At 45.6% G+C, this 27,500-nt stretch overlaps 1 protein-coding gene across 4 annotated transcripts in view; it reads right to left on the reverse strand.

The window, feature by feature from the left end:
* Positions 1 to 27,500, reverse strand: part of MGMT (O-6-methylguanine-DNA methyltransferase) — a 147,920-nt gene that overhangs the window by 25,997 nt on the left and 94,423 nt on the right. For all 4 annotated transcript variants that reach the window (XM_057408675.1, XM_057408677.1, XM_057408678.1 and 1 more), the window contains exon 4: positions 4,304 to 4,461. In XM_057408675.1, coding sequence (XP_057264658.1) covers positions 4,304 to 4,461 — 158 coding nt within the window. The remainder of the gene's footprint in view (positions 1 to 4,303; positions 4,462 to 27,500) is intronic.

Here is a 27,500-nt window from a genome sequence, read left to right on the forward strand (position 1 = left end):
CAAGCCCCTGTGTCCAACCTGGCCTTGAGCACTGCCAGGGATGGGGCAGCCACAGCTTCTCTGGGCACCCTGTGCCAGCGCCTCAGCACCCTCACAGGGAAGAGCTTCTGCCTAAGAGCTCATCTCAGTCTCCCCTCGGGCAGGTTAAAGCCATTCCCCTTGGCCTGTCCCTACAGGCCCTTGGCCAAAGCCCCTCTCTGGCTTCCTTGTTGGTTCTTTTAGGCACTGGATATCACAATATATCATATGATATTGATATGATCAGGATTTTGTAATTACTTCCATCCAGAACACATTTGTACTGATTGTTTTATGTTTAGTTTTTAAACACAAATAGTTGATAGAAAGCAATGAGCCACCTGTGCCAAAAAAAGAATCTGAGATATAGAAGTACGCAGGTTAATTCTGGGGACTCTTTTTATTTTTGAAGGTTGGAGAGGATTGATTTCTGTTTCAAGAAAACCACAGGGAAGTATCGGCTTGTAAAAATCCATTAGATGCCTATTCTATGATACTAAAACAGTGAATTTCTGCTTAGCAAAACTATTCTCACATGAAATGGTAATAAAAGAAGGTGCCAGTCCCTGGAATTTGAATTTTGTGTTGGCAGACAGAAACATTAAAGCTTGTCATCCCTTTGCACGTGAACCTGCCATGTCCAGATATGTGAAGTACTAACGTTTTTGAGCAGATTATTTCATGTTACTTTAAAATAACATCTAAGAGCCCAAACAGAAATGTATTTGCATGCCTGATGAAGCTGCAGGAATGAAAAATGGGAAAGTCAGGAATATTTCTCAACTTTTTTTCTTTAGTGAACTGAATCTCTGCTACCAAATTAACTGGTGAGAGGCAGGGCTGACAGCTCCACTGCATCTGTTACTTAAACCACATTTATTCATTCTATAAATATATATATATATACACACACACACACACAACATGGAACATAGAATCCTAGAATGGTTTGGGTTGGAAGGGACCTTAAGATCACCCAGTTCCAACCCCCTGCATCCAGCTCTGGGGCAGCAGCACAAGAGGGACGTGGAGCTGTTGGAGCGAGGCCAGAGGAGGCCATGGAGATGCTGCGAGGGCTGGAGCAGCTCTGCTCTGGAGCCAGGCTGAGAGAGCTGGGCTGGGGCAGCCTGGAGAAGAGAAGGCTCCTGAAGGGGAGACCTGAGAGCAGCTCAGTCCTGAGACCTCCACATTTAAGACTGTAAAAGTGCGGGTTTGCAAAGCTAAAGGACTTCATCCGGTGGGGACTGTGGCAAGGCATGCAGAGAGCAGAGCCCCAGGGCTGCTGCTGTCACAGGCCAAAGGAACACTGGTGTATCTCCAATTTCCTCTGCTCTTGTTGCTCTAATGAGCCATCTGGTTTGCAAACACACAACAGCTCCTCACTGCAGTGTCCAGCATTGCCTTCTGCAACCACCACCACCACCACGTTATAAAGCACAAGTAAAGGAAAGTCAGGGAATTCAGGACTGACCAGTCCAACATTGCCTTTTCCAGACCCACAACTCAAACAAACTCACACACTTCAAAACAACAGGGTCAATTTTTCTTCTTCATACATAAAGGGGACTAATGACCACGATATACTAACACCAATGAATCACTTCCCACTATAAATGGTCAGGGATGTTTCGGTAACACCTTGTTCTACGGCATCAGTGCTTCGGATGTACATTTTGCCAATGATGTGTTACAAGAAGGAATGGTTCATTCAGCACTTAGAGTGCTTTTAAAAATGTTTCCCCCTTTCAATAGTAATTTAGAAAATTACAAGCACTTTAGAAAGATTTAAGACCCCAAATAAGCCACGGAAAGAGTAAATGTCATAATTGAGCTTGGTTTTGCCTTGGTAATGCACACACACACGAAACCAAATTACAATAGCACGATGAAACCGTTAGTCTTGGACTTTTACTGTCAGTGGAGGTGATGCTGGAAGGTGCTTGATGTTGACAGAAATCACTGAAATCATGGAATGGTTTGGGTTGGAAGGGACCTTTTCCTTTTAAAAGCAGCTGCAGAAAACTGAACATGAATCGAGAATTCCAGGCTGGATGGGGCAACCTGCTCTAGTGGAAGGTGACCCTCCCTGTGGCAGGGGGTTGGAACTGGATGAGCTTTAAGATCCCTTCCAACACAAACCAGTCTGGGATTCTATGACACCAAAAGCACTTTACACTTGTTAAATGTTAAATGAGGAACATCTTCAAGGGGTCTGACATAAGCAAAACCCTTCCTAGATAAGGCTGGCATAGGAAAAAATACTAAATTTGACATAAGCACTGATTAAAACCAAATATCCACCAGTCAGTCCTGATCGCAAAAGAACTCCAGGATGGAACTCAAATCACCAGGTATCAAATGACCACATAATCAGTGGTCGTATTTACAGGGAAAGGCAGAAACGAAGGGGCAAAGGTTTTGATGATTCACCAGAAGAGCTGTTGATTAATTGAGACGTGAGAACATCAGTGTGATGAGGAAAAGCCCTCCCAGCTTTGGATCCTCATGCTCTCGCTTATGTTTGTTCTGCATCTTTAAGTGCCTCAAGAAACGAGCAGGCACTTTCAAATGTAAATGTGAAAAAGTAAATAAATACCAAATTCCTAATTCAGCAGTACAGCAATTCTGACTTACAGATAAACTGAAATGCCCAATGTGATCCATGACAATGTGTTTTCCTCCTTACCTTTCTACTAAGCGACTCTTGAAAACAGTTTCTTCACATTTTGGACATGCATTTCCATGCCCTTTTTCTACTTTATTACTATTTATTATTTCTCCTACTATTGCTAGGGGAACACCAGAGGAGAACAGGAATGCTATCACATCATCGTGATTTCTGCCAGTTAATTCTTCGTTAATGTTCCCATGAGGAACGTGCCCTCCCCAGTAAAACGCACAAATGTGGTCTCAGTCCAAGGACAAGAAACTGAACTGCATTAAACCCCTCTAAACCTGCACAGAACTTGCCATACAGAAGGTCAAAGCCCACTGGGACCACTACAGACACTGGGGCCACCAGTTGCATCCTCCACAAAGCCATGGGTGCTGCAGAAACCTGGTGCTAGATGCTCATGGCCACCAGCTATGTCCCATCCCAAACCTGCACACAGCTGAGTTCTGCACCTGGATGGTGCTGAAGAGCTTTCCTTCCTCCACTCAATAATAGTAGCATGTGATGACTGCTTTCCCTCAAAAAGCCTCCTATTAACTAAAATACATAGTTATTTTTTTATATAAAATATATAAATTTATATAAAATAAATTATTTTCCTCTTTTAAAAGATCTTCACTTTATTCCAGCGTTACCTGCACACAGATGTTGCTGCCTGGGGAAGGACCAAAGTCCCCTCTCAACTCTGACCGTAAGTCAAGCCAAGCCTGCTCAAGGTGAACCCCCAAACCAACACCTAAAACATCATCATCAGTGCTTAGACCAAGAAATGTCATCAGCCAAACTAAAAAGAATTTAGTAGCTCATTTAGGAATAGTCATTAAAGTAAAAACATTACTTTAAATTATTTAAATTATTTTAAATCCACCTTCTGGCGGATAACCTGGGAAGCAGAATTCTCCTGATGTTATTTAGAGATGGAAAGAGCAGCAGCAGCAACTATTCCCTACCCAGCTTTGCCCAGTCACGTTCACTCCAACCCAAGTTTTCACAACATGGCTCTTAATTTAATCTGCCCTCTGGCAGGCTAAAGCCATTTCCCCATGTCCTCTCCCAACAGCCACTGTCAAAAGTCCTTCTCCAGCTTTCTTGTAGGCCCTCTTTACACTGCCATCTTCAAATTCAGACTGAAAAATTAAGACACTAAGAACACTTGCGAAGGCTGATTTTAAGAAAACAAGGTCACAATTCACGTAGCTACCTCTCATCCATGGATAGGAAGACAAATAGAATAGTAGGGAGAAACTTTTCTCAGGTCTTGTTATTACGAAAACACATAAATAGCACAACTTCCTTGTAACAATACTTGTTCTTTGCTTAAAACTACCAAAATCTTACCTCTGATAACTCTGAGGAATAAACCCATAGCTACCCTACACAACCTATCCCCAACTGCTTCTAAGGCACACGTCAACTGACATGGACACGTGCAATCCTCAGCTACTCGACGTGAAACAAACCTTACGGCAAAGCTCATTGCCCTTTAGATGCATTCATACTCAACCCTTCCAGCCAGCAAACACTGGGGGCTGAACCACATCCTTTTTATCAGCATTGACCAGGAATTAGGGAGATGGGAGCAGGGAGGGATGGGTGCCACGTGCAGCAGACCTTGCTGGAGCAGCGGGTGGTGGAAGGCTGGCACGGGAAGGGTCGCTGTCCTTGCAGGCTCGCAGAAGTAGGCATGCAGCCAACCCATGCACTGCTGCAGCGGCTCCGTCATCTCCTCGCTGCCTTCATACACCTCACAGATGGCCGTGGACTCTGCCCTGAAGGGAGGGAAAGAAATACAGAATTAGGGATAAAAATTACTAAAAATCAGTATTTGTACTCTACATCAGCAGAAAGAATAATAAGCTCAAAATATTCACAGAATCATGGAATGGTTTGGGTTGGAAAGAACCTTAAGATCATCCAGTTCCAACCCCCCTGCCAGGGACAGGGATGCCTCACACTAGGCCATGTCACCCAAGGTTCTGTCCAAACCGGCCTTGAACACTGCCAGGGATGGAGCATTTACCACTTCCTCAGACACCTGTGCCAGCACCTCACCACCTTCACAGGGAAGAACTTCTTCCTTATATCCAACCTGAACTTCCCCTCTGTCAGTTTGAACCCACTCCCCCTTGTCCTATAGCTTCAGTCCCTGATGAAGAAGTCCCAGCATCCAAATCTGGATACAGACTCCACCTTTTTTCTGCTCTGATAAAGATGAAAAGATCCATAACAGCAATGATGAAACGGATCCCCACCACCTCTACAAATGCACTGTGACACAAAGTTTCTTACACCTATAAAACAATTCATTGAAGACTGAGGAAAATGCCGTGCGTAAGTGAGCAGGGAGCAAGAAGTGCATCAGGGAGCAAGAAAACCACCCAAGTCCATGGTACACAATGCTTCCAGGGTAGGTGGAGGTGAAGCTCCTCCTGCATGGCCCCCAAGGGCGCAGTCCCATTTCCCCAAGGACCATCCCTTAAGAAAAAAGGAAAGAAAATGGCTTTCTGCTGAACCTGTGCCATCCTCTGCCCCGTTTCCTTCCAGCAGCTGTGGCAGGTTTCTGCTTTCCTCCACTTATTGAATTGGAAGGAAGCAATTGAGAATTCATTTGATTTTCAATGGCAGCTCATGCTTGCAGGGTACAGAGGAGCAAAGCAAGCAAACAGAAAGCACCTGCAAACAAAAATGTACTTCTTCCCTGGCTACTTACTCCTTTCTTTTCCTATGGAAGAGCAATGAAAATGTGAACACTGGATTTGCAAATATCCAGCCATGTTTCCCAACCCTATGCTCTGCCCATTCCCAACGCACCTGAGAGAAATGATGGGGCAGCCAATAGAGAGACAATGTGAAGGGTGACTGCCAAACCAGCAACTCCTGCCATCAAACTTCTCACATCCAGACTCTTAAGCATCACTGAGGAGATATCCTAAGGTTATTGCAGCGTTTGCCCCCCAAGCTGGAAATACAACCAGACACAATAGAAACATAGAATCCTAGGATGGTTTGTGTTGGAAGGGAGCTTAAAGCTCACATGGTTCCAACCCCTGCCACGGGCAGGGACCCCTTCCACTAGAGCAGCTTGCTCCAAGCCCCTGTGTCCAACCTGGCCTTGAGCACTGCCAGGGATGGGGCAGCCACAGCTTCTCTGGGCACCCTCTGCCAGCGCCTCAGCACCCTCACAGGGAAGAGCTTCTGCCTAAGAGCTCATCTCAGTCTCCCCTCGGGCAGGTTAAAGCCATTCCCTTTGGCCTGTCCCTACATCCCTTGTCCCAAGCCCCTCTCCAGCTTTCCTGCAGCCCCTTTAGGCACTGGAGCTGCTCTCAGGTTTCCCCTTCAGGAGCCTTCTCTTCTCCAGCTGCCCCAGCCCAGCTCTCTCAGCCTGGCTCCAGAGCAGAGCTGCTCCAACCACCAGAACAAGAAGTTTGTCAATACCATGCTGCTAAAACTCAACCTGAGACAATGGAAGAAAGAGAAAACCATGGCAATTCTGCCATCAGGTCTGAGGACCGAGCAAACCAATACAAACTCCCCAGTAGGCGCCGGCGTGCTGCAAGTGAGCAAACCCACTTTTAGTACCCTCTTAGCAGAAAACCCCAGAAATGGAAGTGTGATGTACCAGTAACGGCAGAAAAGACACCGGGGCTGCTTTTGCCACAAGGCACCTCTGCAGAAAGACCAAACGTCTTCCCATGCTTGATCCACATCAGCTCGTGGAGCCGAACACAACGGGATGTCGCTGGAATCACACAGCCCCGCCGCTGCCTCTGGACAGGATAAATGATGTGCAGGAAGGAGCTGGGTCAGGGCTGCTCTCAGCCTGGTGCAGGATCAAACAGCCCTGCCATCTCCTCCAGCCCCAATTCACTTTCTGATTAACTGTTAGCCACCGAAGGCCGCGTCATTACTGGTTAGAGAGTGGCACAGGAGAGGAAGAACACAGAGGTGGACAATTAAAATACTCCAGTCGCACAAGAAGATGAGTTGATGGCTTGGAGCAGAGGCACAACAAAAAGAAGAATCAGCTTTGCAGCCAATGCTAGAAATTAACTGCAATCTGATTTCTCTTTCCATTTACTCACTGAGTTAACGCTTTTGATTTTAATTCTTTATATCTGTGTGAAGTAGTACAATTTGCTTTATAACACTGATGTCTACTTTATGTTACTCAGCGACTTAATAACCTCTTTGCTAAGAAAAAGGTATGAGAACCTATGTCTAAGCTTTTTTTTGTCAGGAATACCTATGACATGGACCTCAAACCAAGCTCCAAACACCCTGGATAATCCATTATTCTGCACATGTACAGAGCTCAGCAGAATGCGGCTCAGTTTTAGTGTGGATTGTAAGAGCTACGACAATGTAATAACTACAGAACAGGGATAATGCCTCTGAAATCTCAAAGAGAAGTTGGGAGACTTTTCTGCTCCATTTATCCAGAAGAGCATCAAAAGCACTCAAAACTCCAGTAACCTTATGTTTTTCACATCATCTTGTTTCACATCCTCAGGAGTCTGGAAATGATTTGGACTGTAATATCATCATAAAGCCAAGACTTCATCTCCTCACTGCTCTGCAGGCAAGCAGCCCCAGCTGCCTCCGACCATCCCAGCCTGACACTGCTGTGGTTTCCTCCTGCTCCAGAAAGGCACCAAACTACCATCATTAACCCCCAAAATATGTGAGAAGCAGCATGGCAGCATCAGCAGTGCTCAAGGCCAGCTTGGACACAAGGGCTTGGAGCAAGCTGCTCTAGTGGAAGGGGTCCCTGTCTGTGGCAGGGGGTGGAACTGGAGGAGCTTTAAGGTCCCTTCCAACACAAACCAGGCTGGGATTCTGTGATTATGTGTGTGCAGTAAGTTAGATGCCTGTCTTTATGGTGATGTTGCATGGATAATCAGCTGCAAGTGACTGCCTCATCTACACAGCCTTACAATGGGATTCTTAATTAAAACTACATCATTTAGCTCTTGGTGGTGGTGAAGTCCAAGAAAGAAGGTAAGGTCAGTCCCAGCACAGGAGCCCACTGCATCCCACAAGCAGCCCTGCTGCTCCAACTTACACAGAGCACAGCTATTCAGTGAGAAACTGAACATGAGCCGGCTTCAGTGTGCGCCTGCAGCCCAGAAAGCAACTGCATCCTGGGCTGCATCAAAAGGAGCGTGACCAGCAGGTCCAAGGAGGTGATCCTGCCCCTCTGCTCTGCTCTCGTGAGACCTCACCTGGAGCATTGTGTGCAGTTCTGGGGTCCTCAACATAAAAAGGACATGGAACTGTTGGAACAAGTCCAGAGGAGGCCACGAGGGTGATCAGGGACTGGAGCACCTCCTGTATGAAGACAGGCTGAGGAAGTTGGGGCTCTTCAGCCTGGAGAAGAGAAGCTGAGTGTAAACCTCAGAGGAGCTCCCTGTATCTGAAGGGGGCCTATAGGGATGCTGGGGAGGGACTCTTCATCAGGGACTGTAGTGACAGGACAAGGGGTAACGGGTTAAAACTGAAAGAGGGGAAGTTTAGATTGGATATAAGGAGGAAATTCTTTCCTGTGAGGGTGGTGAGGCACTGGAATGGGTTGCCCAGGGAGGTTGTGAATGCTCCATCCCTGGCAGTGTTCAAGGCCAGGTTCGACAGAGCCTTGGGTGCCATGGTTTAGTGTGAGGTGTCCCTGCCCATGGCAGGGGAGTTGGAACTGGATGATCTTAAGGTCCTTTCCAACCCTAACTATTCTATGTTTCTATTCCATACCACTCCTACTACAATCTGACGTATCTATTTCCATTACAGCTTTTTTTGCAAGACTGAACAAACTAAGGAAGCCAGCTGGCTCTTGTGTCCACACAGCTGAGAGGGGTCTTCCCAATGCTCCATCCCAGCCCCATTTCTTCTGTGTCTTCTGATGTCTGCATAGGATGAAATGAAGGAGAAGATGGTTTTAGCAGAGGGGAGAGCATCAGGAACAGCACCTGTTTCAGTTTAACAGGCTCCTTCCAAACCACTTGCCAAGAACTGGAAGTTTCTAACGTGCTTCCAAAATAAACATGTAAGCAGCAGGTCGGCTTCAGGATCATCCTCAATAGCTTCATCATTATGAAAAGCAGAGAAATGCTCCGAGTGGCCTCAGTGGGCAGTCATGCTCTAAATCAGTATGGTTTTAATTAGGTCTTTTACTTCTCAGCTACTTTTTCCCTCTGACAGTCCTTCATAAGCCTTAATGGAACCATTATAAGATGGACCTTGAGTTGTGTGATTTACAATAGAGAGAACTTATCACAATGGCTCTTTGGCAACTTGCTGAGAGTAAAGGTAAGATCTGGCAGCTTCCAGCATAAATATTACAATGTTGCAGTGGCTCTATACAAATTTATTTGTATATAAATATACAAATATATATATTTGTATATTTATACAATATTTGTACTTATGAAATGTAATCAACTGGTTGAACATAACACCTAATGCTCACTTCAACTCCTGTAGCTACATTCACATGAATGTTTTCTCCCTGGACAGATACCTCACACTCCACAGTTTGCCCAAGAAGAGGTTTATAAACTCCTTCAGGTGTTGGGCTAATGAAGATTCTTCTTTATTTCTATTTGGAACAAAAAGCTTCCCAGCTAGCCCAAGTAAATGGCCACAAGTCCTGGTAGGCTGCAGTCAGTTGAGGGCCAGTGGTCCATGTGGGCAGACTCTGATGACTCGTTATTACATTGCTCTAACAACAGTTCTACCCAGAACAGCAGGGATAAAGACCTTAAATAAATATAAATAGAAAAAACCATCATGGAATGTATGTTTTTTACATACAACTTGCCAAGATGAATGGAATGAGCTCTTCCCCCCACACTCTGTGGCAGAGGTTGGAACTGGGTGAGCTTTAAGGTCCCTTCCAACCCAAACCAGTCTGGTGTTCTATGATTCAATAAAGGCTGATTATCCTTTTCTTATATATACCTGTGCTTGTCTTACCAAACCATTTTTTGCCTAGAGAAATACCTGGTGTGTTAGTTTTCAAATGGAAGAATCAGCAGTGATTAGAACACAAGAATTAACATTAAAACAAGACTCAGTCATGCAGCATCATTCTTTACATAATAAACATAGCGCTAGCTGGCAGTTTTACTGAAGCCTTCATTGCGAAATTAAACACAAATGCATTTTACCAACACCTAAATGTCATTTAAATAGTCTTTCTTTGATAGATGAAGGCTAAAGCCACCCCAAAACTGCGGATGAATTATCTGGTCTCTAATGATTCCAAACCGATTACGGGATACAGAGCAATCTCGTTAAATTTTATTCAAAAGCTTACTACACTTGTGTTTTCTCTTATTTTTCTATCACTGAAGCCCAGGAGGTTTAAGAACAATTCATTATGTATGAGACCCAACTTACAGTGCTTGACTGTTGATTAATAGGAAAGTTTGCTGTATGTACATTTGCAACATTAGATGCATACAATATGCTAACTTATTCTTTCACCCAAGCTAATTATTTACAAAAATGACTACTTGAGACTACAATTTATTAAACGCATGCATCCAGTCTCAATTTGGCCCCAAAAGACAGTCTGGAATGAAGATCTTTTACTTGATGTGACAACTTCTAGAAACAGTGTTATTAATATTGTAAATGTGGCAAATAAAGAGTTCAAATAGCCGTGTGCCTGCGTTGCATTCCCCCCCCAGCTGAATCAATGAACAAAGCATCTTTTGAGCTTTTAAATTCATTGGGAAGCACAGCCTCATATAGTGTAATTTAGCTTCTTGGAAATGAAGTATCTCTATGATAGCAGTAAGAGATTAAAAAAAAGGGTGAGAGCTGAATAAGTAGAAATAACACCCGGGTTCGTGCTGAACGACCCCACTGCCAGGTCCTTTTAAGACCTATTAAGGAGGAACTGATGCATTTATGGAAGAGCACAAGAACTCAGAATTGAGTAAGACTCACTCCTTGTCTTACTGCCTTTGCAATATCTGGGTTTGAGGATGTAAATTCCTATGGATCCCTCTCTTTTACCCCCAAAAGCAGCATGTGCACAAAAATTTGGGTATCAAATACAAATACCAACTAAATAGATGCACCTCTTGAGTAAAATACATCAGTATCAAAGTCTTTCTTTCTGACTCCTGCAGTTAATGATGTTAAATTCGGGCTCTACACTGAGGTTGTCTATGGATCAGCACACACAGCCAGCCATGATGCCTGCAAAGCCACTTCCCTGCTTATTCTGTGCTCCTGGTGTGTGTGTACCAGCAACCGCGTTAAAGAAGGGAGTGAAACTCCTGTCCTCACATGCCAAGATAAGGAAAATCAATGTCAATGCCCAAAAGACTCAAGTGATAGCACTGAAGGTCATTAAATGCTACTCACTGCCCTGTACCATTAAAGTTTTGATTGGAATCCTATACAGAGAGACACAGATTTCAAACAAGATCTTGCCCTGGGATACGGTACTGGGAGAACAGGGAGGAAACGCAGCAATCAGTGAGCAATGGCCTCCCTAGGAACACAAGGAACACATTCAAGGAAAACAACCCCATGTGTGTGTGGTCTTGGCTTGTTTTCCTGAACATATTTCTTCTGTTTTCAGTGACGTTTATCTCATTATGGACAAAGATCTCTGTTCACACAAGGGTAAGGTGCAAGGACAACCACTAAGAAGCTATGGTTCATCATCCAACTCCATCTTCTCCTGTGCATCCCAATGCCCCAAACTCTGCTTCATTGTCTACTCTGTGTCAACCTACCCTTACATTGCCAGTTTCAACGCTCTACTATTTCTACCCTTGCTACCACCCATCCTTTGGTGCATCCTCCTTAACTCACCTTGTTTGGACCGTTTCAGCACTACCCAACCTTACTGCTCTACAGTGGATTTAATGGTCCACGTCTTTGCTGGCCACCAGTTCAAGCACTGCTTCCTGTCTCCCAGCCACATTTTCTAGACTAATTCTTGTTTCCTCCAGCTTTTATCCTGCACTTTTCTACCTCATTTATGCTAGCAGAAGCAGTTCAGGTCAAGACAACTATAGGCAGCTCTGGTGCTCATCAACACTGTGAGGCTGTATTGCCTTTGTGCTCAGCCCCAGAGACCCCCTTCTCCACTGAGACCCATTGCCCCTCTACAAATGACACGCTTCAAAGGCCTACAGCTGGGCCATATTTGGAGAACAGAAGTATTCCTGCTCTCTTCCTGCTATATTTCATATATATATATATATATATATATATATATATATATACACACAGAAATATATCCTGCTATATTTCTGTTTCAAACCAGTGGGTTTGGCAGCAAAACAACTGGAAGATTTGCCTATAAAATAAAAAACCCCCCACAATTTCTGTGCATCTTCTCATTGGAAAGACCCACCCTGGTCTAGATTAAGAATGGGGGAAGTCAGGGACATGCCCAAAAGACTCTCAACCAGCAGTAATTAAACAGATGCTCCGCATGAAACGCTTTAAAGCAAAACCTCAGCCAAGTCACAAGCAGCAGCACACTCTCACCCAAGACGTGAGGCAACATGAAGCGTAGGTGATATCATCAGTTAGAGCTATAATTAGGTTAAAAGAAAGTCAGTTAATTTTAGCACTTACAAGAAATTGTTACAAAACATTTTTTTCTTCTTATATAAAAGAATTCTCCCATCAGAATTCCAAGGTCGGTTTTATCACAGGCAATTAACTCTGTTAGGGCTGGCTGCAAGGGACCCTGGAACCACACACCACGCTCCCTTTGCTTCTCCACTTAGAAACTCCTTCGGTTTGGGGTATTTGCCACAGTCCCTCCACTATCTCCCAGCTCTGTGTAACCGCTGTGTAGCACCACCTTATACATAAACCCTAGCACCTCTACCCAGAAGCTTGCCTCGCAGTAACAGCCCAGTTACTAACTGGTATCTGCAGTAAATTTACATTTTTTCTACATATCTGAGATAGATTTAATCCCAATTATGCACATAAATCCTAAGGCAGTTAAAATACACATTACAACCCTGACACTGCGAGACCCGGGCCTCTGATCTCCGCTGGTGCACTGGGAAATTGGAGGAGGAAAACTTCAGGCTGAATTATTGGAACCGGGCTCTGACTTTGGATGCCCACCTTGACGTGTGCTACTGCATGAATTCCAGATGAAAGCGAGCACCCAGAATTATAATCAACAGCACCTGCAGATACTCCAGCCTATTAAAATGAATTAAGATACACATAAATCAGGAACCTCTTAAGAATTCAACTCATCAGGACATTTTTCAAAGCAGCTACTGCCCTGGTTGGGTGTAATGCAGTGTGTGCCCTCTGAGCATCTCCTGTTAGGACCTACCATGGGCTCACTGATGCCTGACACGCAGGGTCTCCCATCAGGGCAGAGACTGCCATACAACCTGATGTGTATGCTCCTGCCACCAGAGACACGCTGCCCATCTGCTGCTTGAAACACATGGAATGAAAGTATTTTCCTCATGTGGATGAGGCCCTTCTGATGTCCTGCACAACACAGCAGCTCTACAAGAGAACAGATGGCAGGAAGGGCACCAGTCAAAGCCCCTGAGGTCAGTTTGACCCTCCCCATGTTACTGTGAAGCTTCTAACACCAGTGTGAAGAAAGGGGGTTCGTTTATTTTTTGCTAAACCAGATATGAGCACTCAGAAACCACAGACACTGGCATCAGATGGTCATGAAACATGTCAAGATCTGGGATCCTAGCAGACATTCACCATCCAAAGTTCCATGTCAACATAGGTTGAGAACAGGACCCGTGGAAAACACTGCTAGTACATAGAATCCTAGAATGGTTTGTGTTGGAAGGGACCTTAAAGCTCCTCCAGCTCCAACCCCTGCCACGGGCAGGGACCCCTTCCACTGGAGCAGCTTGCTCCAAGCCCCTGTGTCCAACCTGGCCTTGAACACTGACAGGGATGGGGCAGCCACAGCTTCTCTGGGCACCCTGTGCCAGTGCCTCACATGCACAGCTAATAAATATGGCCAAGAGAAGATGATCCGAGCACTGGGAAGCCGTGTGAGGAAAGGCTGAGAGCTGGGTTTGTTCAGCCTGAAGAAAAGAAGGCTCCAGGGAGACCTTATCATCATGTTCCAGTATTTAAAGGGTGGCTACAAAGAAGAGACTCCCTTTTGACAAGGAGTCCCAAGGAACAGATGAGGGGTGATGGGCACAGGTTACTCCTGGGGAGATTCTGACTGGACACAAAAGAATTTTTCCTAATGAGAACAACCAGACACTGGAATCATCTCCCCAGGGAAGTGGTGGATTCCCCAACAGCGGACACTGATACAGTCTGGCTGGACAGGATGCTGGGACATCTGGTCTAGGTCATGCTGTGCCAAGAAAGGTTGGACCAGATGGTCCTTGAGGTCCCTTCAACCGGTGTTTCTATGAGTCTCTCTCCAAAGCTTTTTACAGGGATTTGAGACAGTCTCCCATACTCCTTGGCAGGATCTTTCCTAAATGGGACTACCCAACGGAGAACCGCCTCTGGCCTCAAAACCCCAGATACAACTCCACAACAGCAGGAAGGACACAAAATACTCAGCACTTGCCTTCATTTCAAATCAACAGTTGTCTTGTTTACTGCTTGCAAGCCCATGGATCACCCCCTTGGAGGCTTTGTGCAATTACATCCCATTGCACACTGGACGGTCACTTCTGCACGTGCTGAGAGACCTGTACCCATACTCGAGGTGGCCTGGCAGGCACAAAGTGGGAAGCCCTCTTGAAAGCAACAGGACCCTCTGGAAGCAGCACGGATCTTCCCACCAGCACCACTCCTCACCCAGGACCATCTCCCAAGCATCTCCCTCTGCCACAGCTGCTGCCTAGGTCTCCCTCATCAGGCAGGAAAAGCTTTCTATTCCTCCGAGGTAACCAAGCAGAACCCAATCCCAGCACTGGAAAACCAGCAGGGCACATCAATAAACCCAATAAAATTAGTGTTTCCAAAAAGCTGCTGTTCTAATTAACTGAAATAAGAGTCCATGAACTGCTGCTGCAAAAGAAGCTTGTTAAAGACCGAATATGGGAGCTGTAATTTACACAAACACCCCTTCCTGGACCAACTGGGCCTCAGCTTGTCCCTTGCTTTCTCCCACCCTCCTGCAGACCTCTGGATCCCAGTGGGATGCTCCCTGCTGGGATCCAGGAGCTCTGGAACCTCTCCTTGCAGAGGAGCTGCCCCAGGATCACAGAATCCCAGCCTGGTTTGGGTTGGAAGGGAGCTCAAAGCTCCTCCAGCCCCAACCCCTGCCATGGGCAGGGACTCCTTCCGCTAGAGCAGCTTGCTCCAAGCCCCTGTGCTCAACCTGGCCTTGAACACGGCCAGGCATGGGGACCTGCTGTGTCCTTACAATCACATCCAAACCCCACCAAAGGGGAAAAAGTGGGATCTTGCAGAAGCTGTGAATTACAGTTCCAGCACTGGGGCTTTCCCCACCGATGTCCTGAGGCAGGAGAGACGGAGATGCTCACAGACCATCCTGTCTATGATGAGACAAACAAAACTACTTTCCATAACTCGGTTTTGAATGGTGGAGGAGTATTTTCCAAGCAATGCTTTCATTCGCCTCTCCTCTGAAATAGGGAATGGCGCCTGGGGACCGCTGTCCTCCGAGCTTTAGGTGCATCTGCATTACAACCCCATTAGCTTGTGTACTACACTCATTAATAAATAAGCTCCCCACTTAAGTGCCTTTCTTGTAAATTGGTTTATTCTGTTCCATATAAATAATATAAATTTCTCTTATCAAGTATAGTGGATTTTTCTCTTTACCTATGTACAGACACTACAGTAATTTAACCTAAGAACATGCTTCATACAACACGCTTCCTCAACATCCCTGTCATCTGTCTGTATTTACTATGGCAGCTGGAGTATGTTAAATAGTTAGCATAGCATAAACTAATGTCTTTAATAACTGGCATAAGTATATTGACCATATGTCAAAAGTAAAACAAAAAACCCTACTAAATGGATAGTAATTGTAATTGTATTTTAAAACACTGAGGTCATGTTTAATTTTGAATCCAAGCTCTTAAAATGTGCTTCCTGGCAAGGATAGAATAATAAAGCCCTTAAGAGCAGAAAACCCCAAAAGTCTGTTATTATTGCAAATCCCTTTTCCAGATTATGAACGCTGCAATAAACAAACTGAATAAAAACTTTGTTTTCATCAGAAATACTGTCACTGCCTTTGAAAGCTGCAGCTTGATGTTAGAGGATGATCTAACTCGGCTCTTTGCCCCAGCTTCCTCCTCCCTGCAGCATCCAGGTGCTTGGCAGCTCAGCCCAGAGCACTCTGTTGCTACAGGGACACCAGGGACGTTGCTGGTTGTGTCCCACCACATCCTCCCATGCTGCTCGCCAGCTCCTGCAGGGCTGCAGTGCCTGCTTCTGGAGACAAGCTGGAAAGGGCCTTAAAGCTCCTCCAGTTCCAGCCCCTGCCACGGGCAGGGACCCCTTCCACTAGAGCAGCTTGCTCCAAGCCCCTGTGTCCAACCTGGCCTTGAGCACTGCCTATCACTACAGCCATCATCTTCTTATGTTTGAAAGCCATCATCTCCCCCACATGTTTGCCCATACACTGTTTTCCTTCCTCTCATCCCCCTTGCAGCCTGTGGAAATGACAAGATCAAATCAAGATTTCATTTGCATTATCAAGAGTCAGAGCAGCTCCTCCAGAGCACCTGTAATGCATCTGGCCGGACCTCTCCTAAAGCCACATCCGATTAGCCCCCACAAGTGAACTTTTACTTGCCCCTTCTAATGGGCTGTGTTGCATTTAGGTGTGCAAATGAGGGACTACTTGCTAAATTAGCCATGTTAGGGGCAGCCAACGGGACAATTCCCATTTGAAGGGTGTACACACTACACACAACTTACAGCCTAGGTACGTAACCACTGCATAACACCCAGCCACCACTGAGAGAAGCCTAAAGGTCCCACATCCACTCATTAACCAGGGACTTCTTTAGCTACTGGTTTCATTTTTAAGATCACAGCACAAATCAGTGATTATTCCTGGCAGTGTTCAAGCCAGGTTGGACACAGGGGCTTGGAGCAAGCTGCTCTAGTGGAAGGTGTCCCTGCCCATGGCAGGGGTTGGAACTGGATGAGCTCTATGGTCCCTTCCAACTCAAACCTGTCTATGATTATATCCCCAAAGACTCGTCTTTACTAATGCCTACCTCTCCTGGAAAATAACTGAGCATTATTAAATGACTATAAACTTCTGAAGGTTGAAGTCTGTAAGAAACGGGCATCATATGAACCCTTCCACAGTTTACACATCATTTACACAGGAGAGAAAAGGAAAATAGAACTGCAAAGATGCTAAAAGCTGCAGGCACGTTCCTCTGGCTCTGCACAAGGTAGTGTAGTTTAGATAGCTGTCACTAACACCAAGGGGTTTATTAATAGGCAAAAATTAATTGTATGTAGACTGAATTAATGAGATGGAAAAACATGCATATTTCAGCTAATACAGAGGGGAACGGCCTCTACTGAGGCATCGGTAATGAAGTGGTAGGGCCAAGGCGCTGATGTGCGGAGCAGCTATCCAGTGAACCACAGTGCTTGACTGATGGTGTAGGCTGGAATGCCGGCAAAAAAGCCACTGTGGAATGTAAACAGCAGGCAAAGGGGGGTGCGCCCAGCGCTGACCCCCGCGCGCCGCCGCCACCACGCAGTCATAAATAAATGATTAGATGTAAAACCTCCAGAGGTTTTGCCTTTTCCACAGCAATTACAGGAGCAGATTATTACCATTCAAGTAGGGCTCCAGTTAAAGTTCATTGACTGGCAGGAATCATTCATTGCTGTCCCCATGTCTTAAGTCACTGTGACAGAAAATCCAATGTTAGCATGTACTGTGAAAATTTTAACAAGCCGAGTCAATATGCACTGAATGAACACAGTCTGGAGTTAAAATATATTACTGTCAATAACAGATTGAATTAAGAAAGTATGAAGCTTCAAATCTGATCAATGTCAGCCAGAAATTTCATGTACTTTATATACTATATTAAAAGTTGTCACACAGACAGACGCACGCAGGGATTTTTTTTGTCCCCCCTTTCTATCTTAAGCTCCATTTTTGGCTTGAAATAATGACAATAAGGTTGGTGGCGGAATAAATCGCACTAATGGTCTGGAGCTCAGCACTTCTCTTCCAAATGAACAGTTCATTTTCCCCCTCTGATTATTTGTACATGCTTAGAAATACTTCGTAAAGCTTCCAGGCTTTCCCCTGCCCTCTGACACGCACCGCAATAGACTGCGGGAAGTCAGGCGGTGTGCATGTGTTTGTAAACACAGCAGAGGATTTTCCAAGCAATGTGGCATTAAACACTGCTCTGGGATAAGAGCAAACCCTTGCTTTTTCAGCAGTGGCAATGTGCATGAAAATCCTTTGTGCTCCCGGTATCTCACCAGCCATTATTAAAAATACACCCAAAACCTTCCAGCATAGGGCACATCTGCTCATTACAGATGTGTTTAAAAGTGTAATTACTAAGAACACACCAAATCTGCAGCCTCGTTTCTTTTTAACGAACTCTAACAAGTCTTATATTTTCCATCAGCTGAATTTAGCTCAGAGAACTGCCACCAACAGCTCTGCTGAGATGCTTGAGGATGATGACAGCGCTTGGACCATGCGTGGCATCACTGCCTGGACACACATGGACATGCTGAGGGCTGGCAGAGAAAGGAGGAGCCAACTCATTCACTAACAGGATGGAAAGGGCCAAGGAAGCCATATATCCTTTTCCCTGGTATCTGCTTGTTCTCCAGGTAACTCATTCCATTCATTTAGGGCAGGTTGGGCACAGGGGCTTGGAGCAAGCTGCTCTAGCGGAAGGTGCCCCTGCCCGTGGCAGGGGTTGGAACTGGATGAGCTTTAAGGTCCCTTCCAACCCAAAGCATTTCAGGATTCTATGAGTCTTCTTTTCAGATTATACAGATTTATGCTAGATAAAGAGGCAGAAAATTACGGACTAATGACACAAGGTTCTTTGGATGGTTACATATAGAGAAATAACTGTGCAATGGAAACCAGAGGATTTGGAAATTGCCCAAAGTAGGCACACATTGCTATTACAGATCTAAACCCATAAACAGTGGACTTGACCTTCATGAATTTTCACTGATGCTTTGAAATAATCTATTCTCTCCTCTTTCCCCATGTCTGTGAACCTCAGGGCAGAAAGTTCAGCTGTGGACCACCTTCTCCTATGCTTTAAAGGTAAACAACCCAGAGGCTTGCACAGGTACCAGAGTATCAGCATCACCATCTCTACAAGAAAACTCTGTTACTTCAAATAAAGAAACTGAGGCCAAGGACTGTATGAAAGGTTGGACCAGATGATCCCTGAGGTCCCTTCCAACCTGGTGTTCTATGATTCCATGAATTACTGCAAGAATTTTCCTCTCATTGAATCACAGAATGGTTTGGGTTGGAAAGGACCTTAAGATCATCCAGTTCCAATGCCCTGCCATGGGCAGGGCCATCATTTAAGCAAAACTGGCCCATGCCAGCTTCCCCCACCAGTGTGCACGAGCACGTACATATGACTAAAAGCCCTAAAAAATCACTAGTTACTACACAGCAACCAATGAATCTGTGCTCTGAGCATGTCCAACAAGAGACACGACTGTACTGCTTCTGCAAGAGAAACAAGGTATGCACAGCTAATGACGCAAATGAGTTGGCAAATCTTCATCTTGTGAGCTATGATCACATCATGAGCTTATGGTTCAGAAAGATGCAGCAATTAAATAAACTGTTACCTATACACAATGAAAATGTCAAACTCAATGGGTCTTTTCCCTTCCCCCAGTTTAACTTTGCCTTTCATCCCTTCTTTTAGACAGAGGGAAGAGGAATACTATATTGAAAGGTTTCTCCTTTCCCTTCTTAAACTTTATGCCCACTCTTTCTAAGAGGATATCTTCTTGACAGTAACAAATGAGGACGATAAGAGTAAGGCATGGTAGTGAGAGTACTTTCAGTATTCATGACCTGTCAAAGTAACTTTATGACCTAGCAGCCAGCTGCTATAATTCCAATAATGACCTACAGATGCCAAAATAATCTAAATTTATCGCTCTTTTTCTTGTGGCCAGCTCTGGCCTCGCCAATGAGAAGAGCTCCTCTTGCCTGTGGTGATCAGGGTTGGGAAATTCACTGCAGGAGAGCTCTTACCAGGCTGAGAGCGATGCTGACAGTGTCCCCATTGCCCCACAGACCCCTCTGCATCCTCAGCACAATACCGAGTCACCGGTACCATATACACAGCAGCAGCCGGAGGAAAATGCTTCTGCTGCAATGTTCCACCTAACAGAGCAACAGCAAGAAAACAGGCGCTCCAACAGCCTCACTCAGCTTGAATCAGTTAGAAATCCATGTTTTGGGGGGTAGGAAACCCAGCAAACACACACATCAATGCTGAATGGGATTCTGCTTTTCCCTGCAGTGTAAGGTCAGAGCTGGGAACTGCTTCCAACACCTGACTGCAAAGCAAATAATACCATAGAATCTCAGACTGGTTTGGGTTGGGAGGGACCTACCTTAAAGTTGGGCAACCTGTGCCAGTGCCTCACCACCCTTATTATGATAGAAGCAGTAATATTAACTACTGCTCCCTCCCATATGCACCTCCCGTGTGAAGACAGGCTGAGGAAGTTGGGGCTGTTCAGCCTGGAGAAGAGAAGGCTGCGTGGAGACCTCAGAGCAGCCTTCCAGTATCTGAAGAGGGCCTATAGGGATGCTGGGGAGGGACTCTTCATTAGGGACTGTAGTGACAGGACAAGGGGTAACGGGTTAAAACTTAAACAGGGGAAGTTTAGATTGGATCTAAGGAGGAAATTCTTTCCTGTGAGGGTGGTGAGGCACTGGAATGGGTTGCCCAGGGAAGCTGTGAATGCTCCATCCCTGGCAGTGTTCAAGGCCAGGTTAGACAAAGCCTTGGGTGAGATGGTTTAGTGTGAGATGTCCCTGCCCATGGCAGGGGGGTTGGAACTGGATGGTCTTAAGGTCCTTTCCAACCCTGACTGTTCAATGATTCTGTGAAGTTTCTTGTCTGCTTGAAGGAATGTGCATCCAGTGGTACACCCTGAGCAAGGAAAATGATAATACTGTTTATGCTGGGTATACTTAGCCATTTTGTTTTAATAGTTATGACGTTTACTAAGGTTGTAATCCATTTTCAGCCCCATGACAATGCCAATGTGCATTCACTCAAATAAGCTGGAGACGAGAATAAACCAAGCCCAAGTCAATGCTGATTTACAGACTACCATTTGCTCCAGAACAGCAGTAACCACCAAGTCCCAAGAACTGTTCATCCACATGAAAAGATGATGGCCACAACAGAGCCCAGGATTAACATTTTTTACTCTGAACTGTGTATTCCAGCATCCCAGTCCAATGCCTCCTCTTCCCTTATTCTGCTCACAACCGACTAGCAAGGCTTTGGGATTAGAGCTGTGGGAATTGGACATCAAGTAGAAATAGCTAAGACACATACTGGAATGGAGTAACATTTTACTTCTGTAGAATCGCAAGTGTAGTAAGTGAATATGAATGTTTCTGCATACTCCACTTTGACCTGAGAGAGGCTGGAAGAAAATCAGGCCTAAGCCTGGTAGGGAGCAGGCATTCTAAGTCCTACAGAGACACTTCATTTCAAAAATGGGCTGTAGAATGGGAACTGTGAGGAGCAAACTCCATAATAAATCAGCCCAAGCCCTATCTCCAGCCCAGTAACAGAAATAAAACCAATACATATCAAGACCTGCTCCATCCCCAGCAAGTGGATCTGGAAGAGAGACCAGGCACCTGAGGCAGCTCTACCTGAGCATTTTCTGAAGCAAGGAACCAAAGTCAAAGCTAAGGAGTTTATCTGAGGCAACCAGAAGATCCAAAGCACATTCAACTACATTAATGGTGCTCATAAGCACTTGAAATTAAGAGATCGCTATCTATGCAACATGATGCCTATGGAAAACCTGAAAACTAAGAGCCATCCCCAAGAAGGAGGCTTATCTGGCAAGATAAAACATTACATGTTTTGAAAGTTCAGTTAAATGTGTGCTTTAGAATGTCTGCAAAATGTTCAGACCAAGAACTAGGTAAGTTTTGTACTCAAAAATTAATTAAATCCAAATTTCACAAAGCAGCCCTATTCAGGGCATTTCCTTCCAGAATACATACACACATATCATCATCACATACTATTAGTACAGTAATAATAAAGAATAAAATCAAACAACAGAACTAATTCTGTTCATTAGGAGATTCCTGGAAAGAGAATTCCAGGAAAAACTGGAATACAGCAAGTGTGGCTCCTGTCTTCAAGCAGGGAAGTCCTTGGGAACTGCAGGCTGGTCGGACCCAGGCTTGCAAGACAGACCCCAGAGCTTAACACTACACACACAACTGGATACAGAAAACTTGCACTTCAGCATCTCAACTAGGTCCCAAATCTGGACAAACCCACATAGAATACAATCACAGAATGGTTTGGGTTTGAAAGGTCCTTAAAGCTCATTCAGTTTCAACCCCCTGCCATGGACAGGGATAGCTCACACTAGATCAGGTCACCCGACCTGGCCTTACAAACTACCAGGGATGGAGCATTTACCACCTCTTTGAGCACCCTATGCCAGCGCCTCACCACCCTAACAGTAAAGAACCTCTTCCTTATATCTAACCTAAATCTCCCGTTTCAGTTTGAACCCAGCACCCCATATCCTATTGCTACAGCCCTTGATAAGGAGTCCCTTTCCAGCATCCCTGTAGCCCTCTTCAGATACTGGAAGCTGCTCTGAGGTCCCCACACAGCTTCCTGTTCTGCAGGCTGAACAGCCCAAACTTTCTTTGGGAAACAGCCTTTCCTTCTTCAACAAATTAAAGCATCCAAGAATTTCCCTATGCTTTAACCAAAGCAAAAACGTTGGTTTAGCAGCCAGAGCCTCCCACCAGCCATTTGCAAGGTGTCAGTCACTGTTTCCAAGGACATTTAAAACCAGAGATACCAAGGTCTGAATAATCGGGAAAAGCAAAATGCATCACATGTACGACCTATGCACAAACACAAACCCCAGAACAGACTCATCACCCTTTGCTCTGAAGGGGTCTCTGCCTTTGTCCCTTTCAGCATGCAATACCTTGATCAGATATTTCTGCTGTTCTTGATTGAGCATAACCCCCTATCTGGTAATTGCTGCTTTGAAGATGCTAATAATGAAACCTAACTCTTCTTTATGTCCTAACATTTTTCTGCATTAAGTGTGAGTTTTTATAGCGTTTTTCCCCAACAAGACATCCTGCTTGTAAATAACACAACATTAAGTGTCATGATATAATTGATTTTCTAATGAGGTTTTCAAAAAGCATTATATTTTTGCTTGTCAGAAAATCTTTACAACAGAAATAAGTTCTTCCATATTTATTCCTTATAAACTGAACTTTTTATGCCTACAGTGAAGTTGAGGTGGATTCAGTCATGCAGATTACCACAAAACAATGTATTCTATCCAATTTTTTAGGGTTCTCCATGTTTGAATGTTGGGCTGTGAAACTGGGAAGAAAGCAGTCCTTAGTGGTGTGCCTGGTTTGGGGACAACCTCAGCCTGGGATCAGCAAAAAGACTGTGTGTTTAGGTACAAGTGAAACTGATGTGAACCTGGTGCAGCAACCAAGGCGCTGTGGCGGATACAACCCCAAAAAGGATCCAATGTAGTCCTCTAGAAAATAGAATATACAAGTTCTGCTACTTTGGAAAATGTTGTGGATGATCATGGAATGGCTGGGACTGGAAGGGACCCTCCTTACAGCTCCTCCAGCTCCAACCCCTGCCACGGGCAGGGACCCCTTCCACTAGAGCAACTTGCTCCAAGCCCCTGTGTCCAACCTGGCCTTGAACACTGCCAGGGATGGGGCAGCCACAGCTTCTCTGGGCACCCTGTGCCAGCGCCTCAGCACCCTCACAGGGAAGAGCTTCTGCCTAAGAGCTCATCTCAGTCTCCCCTCGGGCAGGTTAAAGCCATTCCCCTTGGCCTGTCCCTCCATCCCTTGTCCCAAGCCCCTCTCCAGCTTTCCTGCAGCCCCTTCAGGCACTGGAGCTGCTCTCAGGTCTCCCCTTCAGGAGCCTTCTCTTCTCCAGGCTGACCCAGCCCAGCTCTCCCAGCCTGGCTCCAGAGCAGAGCTGCTCCAGCCCTCGCAGCATCTCTGTGGCCTCCTCTGGACTCATTCCAACAGCTCCGTGTCTCTCTTTTGCTGGGAGCTGCAGAGCTAGACACAGGACTCCAGTCTTCCCAGGAGCCTGAGTCACCCTAGGATGGGTTTAGATGCCAATAACAGAGTTTTGTGTTGCCCGAACAAAAATCATATATTTTTATCTGAAGAATTTATTCAAGCCACCTGCTCTTTGAGACAATCTGTAGCTGTCTGCACTATGAAAAGAAAGCTCATACTTCCTGCACCTCCAGGATTCACCCTCTATTTGATGGATAAAAAGGAAGCAGGAAGATATATAGATACACGCGCATGTGCAAACAGAAAATGGGGGTAAAGAAACGAAAGTCTCTAAAATATCATACTAAAACAACACCAACCATCTTGCTTCTGACTCCTTCAGACAGTCTCAGCACACAGAACCACCAGAAATTATGATTTATAGCCCTGAATTACTGCCGGGCAGTTCCACTTGTAGCTCCCCCTTCAACGCTGGAGTGATGCATTATTTATGAAGATGGACAAACACACACTTGAGCCTGGATTTGCAATTTGGCACAAGCTTTATAAAAGGACCCCAAAAAGACAGCAGGCAGGTGATGGAACTGGAGCTCACTGTGTTATCTGGTTAGATTATCAACCTGGAGGAGTGGGGCAAAGCAGAGGAAACCCTTCTGCAAAGGGGATTCTAAAATCCCTTCACAGCTACTGGGAAGCTGTTCCACAAGTATCACAATTAACAGATGTGTGCCTACTCATTAAATCTGATGCCTATCAATATACTTTCCCAAGACCAAGTGTCCATAAAGGCTCTCCTCGCCCAGTCCCTAAGGAGGGACTTGCCTGCAGGCTGTCCTGCTCATGGACACCCGCTTGCCTGAGGTTCGGAGGAATATAATCATGTTCTTAGCCCTTGGTCAAACGGGGCTGAGACCATCCATCACACTCAAAAGTAAGCAGAGAAAAGTTAATGAGAAGGACGATCACATCAGCCTTACTTCTACAGGAAGGGAGATAGAAAAAGAAGGACAAAAAATAGCCTGTAGCGCACTTGGAGAAGCCTTGTCTCTATGGAAAAACATCTACCCCAGCCTCTGAACTGCATTTTCTTTCCTCTGCCTCATCCATGCTCCCTGCCAGCGTATCCTGTGCTGTTCCTGCTGCTTCCTTAGCAGCTATTAACCAGGGTTTTCACAGCAGGACACCCACTGTCCTGCTCCAGAGCTGTTCCCCTTCATATATCCTTCCACCTATAAACCTGGCTCTGCACTACAATGGATGCTTTCATCTTGAGATACAGGAGAGTCCCTCTTCCAAAGTGACACTGCTATGGGTGACATGGTTTACTGGTAGTCCTGGAGTAAAGGTTGGACTCAATCTTAAAGCTCTTTTCCAATCTAGTTGATTCCATGATTCTATTCTATGGTATTGAAACAGGATTTGCCAAGTGGTGCCTGCTTTCCCCCTGGTCCAGTGAGGGTGGCAGTGCCCAAAGGGCACCAAGGTGCTTACAACCAATGCCAAAGGTACTGCCAAGCATGAAGTTAAACAATGTTCATGTCCAAAGGGCACCAACATGCTGAAGTGCAATGCCAAGAGTACCACTGAGCACAAAGGCAGGGTTAAACGTTGTTCACGTACAAAGTGAAACCAGCACTCTTACAATCCACACCAAAGATGCCACTGAGCACAAAGGGTAAAGCAACATTCACATGCCCTGGTTCTGTAGCTGCACCTAAGCCTGGATTTCCTCAGATGGGTCTCCTTGGATGGGATGCAGACTCAGCTGGAGCTGTATTTCTGTACAGCTCTCCTTGTCTGACAGGGGGCAAAACTGGATGGCAATTCAAAATAACTCTGTAAACCTCTTGAACTGGCCACTAACATCAGCCTGAGCCTGCTCTGCACCGCACTACAGCCCAGCCTCAGCACTGCCACTGTGATGCGAGGTGATGCTCATCCCACCCACCGCAGTAGCCAAAAGATCTCCCCTTTCACGCTTCAGCTTCCAACTCTTGTGCTCCCAAACTTGGATTTTCCAGCACGTACTGGCGGAACCGACCCATCAGGCCCCGTTTCCTCTCTCCGGAGGGTGGCTTTTGTTCCCTTTCGTCCTCCTCCAAGGCGCGGGGCCCCGGGGGACGGCCGGGCTGTCAGCGCCGCTTCCCGACCCAGCCTAGTGGAACCCCCGGTCTCCCTCCCGCGCTGCCGGGGCCACGGGGAACCACTGGCTGCAGGGGAAGAGAGACAGAAAAAGCACAAGCAAATGAAGAGAGACAGGAGCTAAGATCTGGATGGATTCCCCCCCCGCCCCTTCCCCACTCCATAATCTTCACAAAAGTTTCCTTTTTCCTTCCGTCTCGCTTTAAAGAGCCTTTCTGTTGTGAAAGGATCAGGTTGGTGGGATGACAGGTTTTCCATTGTATAAGCCCTCACTCTGGCTTTTCTTCCTACACAGATGATAATATCTGCAAGCCAAAACACTGCTGGGCTTTTTGTGGTTTTCTGCTTTCATTTTGCTTGTTTTTCCTGGGTTTGGGGGGGGTTCTTTTTGTTAATTTGGCTGGTTTTGTTTGACTTTTTCACACACTCTTTAAGCCTTTCCTTTACTGACACCTCATCACCCAAATTTTTAATTAAAATCAAAAGAACCCTCCTTTTCCCTTCTTATTTCAGCTTCTTCCTACGTCTCATTCCAAAGTAACCATAGGAAGATGTCCATATGGAGGGGGCCCTGGGTGGTGGGATGTGGGTGCTCCCCCAGCACTGCTGCCTAGCTCCCAGCCTGTCCATACCATGGATCCCATGGCCAGCACCACACATGATCCTTACTCAGCTCCTGTTTTCCTTGTCTTAAAAAAGGCCATAAATAACAGTAAAAAATCTGTCATTATTTTTACATCATTAGCAATACTGATGTTAATCAAAGCACTGATTTAATTACAGACACGGAGGGGTGCAGCCAGAGGAACCGCGCTGCTCATTGCTTTAGCATCCGACGTGCTTCATACACATTACTGCAATGTAAAGAGAAAAACGTTTCCTCAGATGGCACTCTTTGCTCCCCACTCTTCCTGTGACTCCAGGTCTGACAGCGTGCAGTGATCAACGTCACACCATTTAGCCTAACAGCGCAATAACAACATAATCAGTGCTGCATTTACCTATGCTGTTGCCGTGTTTGAAACACGTTGTGAGATTAAACATGATCAAAATGAGTCTTTTATCCCCTGATCTCTTTAGTTTTACTATTTATGTTTAAACCCCCACCTTCTATCACACCAGAACCACCCCCCCAACCGATATAAGCAGGTTTAAAACAGTTGCCGCAAGCACAGTGACATCTCATGCAGGTATTATAAAAATAAACACTTAAAAGAAAACTCAAGGCCATTAACCATGATGCCTTATCTCAGGGGTAGCCAACCTTTTAGGATCTGGGGACTATTTGACATGGTTTCAAGGGCTGCATGCACATGCTGTCCTGAATCCAGCCCCATGGGATCCCGTGGCCAAGCAAACTTTGCAAACAAGCTATCCAGGCACTGCAAA

The sequence above is a fragment of the Pezoporus wallicus genome, unplaced genomic scaffold, assembly GCF_028554395.1.
Source record: "Pezoporus wallicus isolate ANWC-B61680 ecotype Strahan unplaced genomic scaffold, APGP_CSIRO_Pwel_v1 contig_13954, whole genome shotgun sequence".
Lineage (NCBI taxonomy): Eukaryota > Metazoa > Chordata > Aves > Psittaciformes > Psittacidae > Pezoporus > Pezoporus wallicus.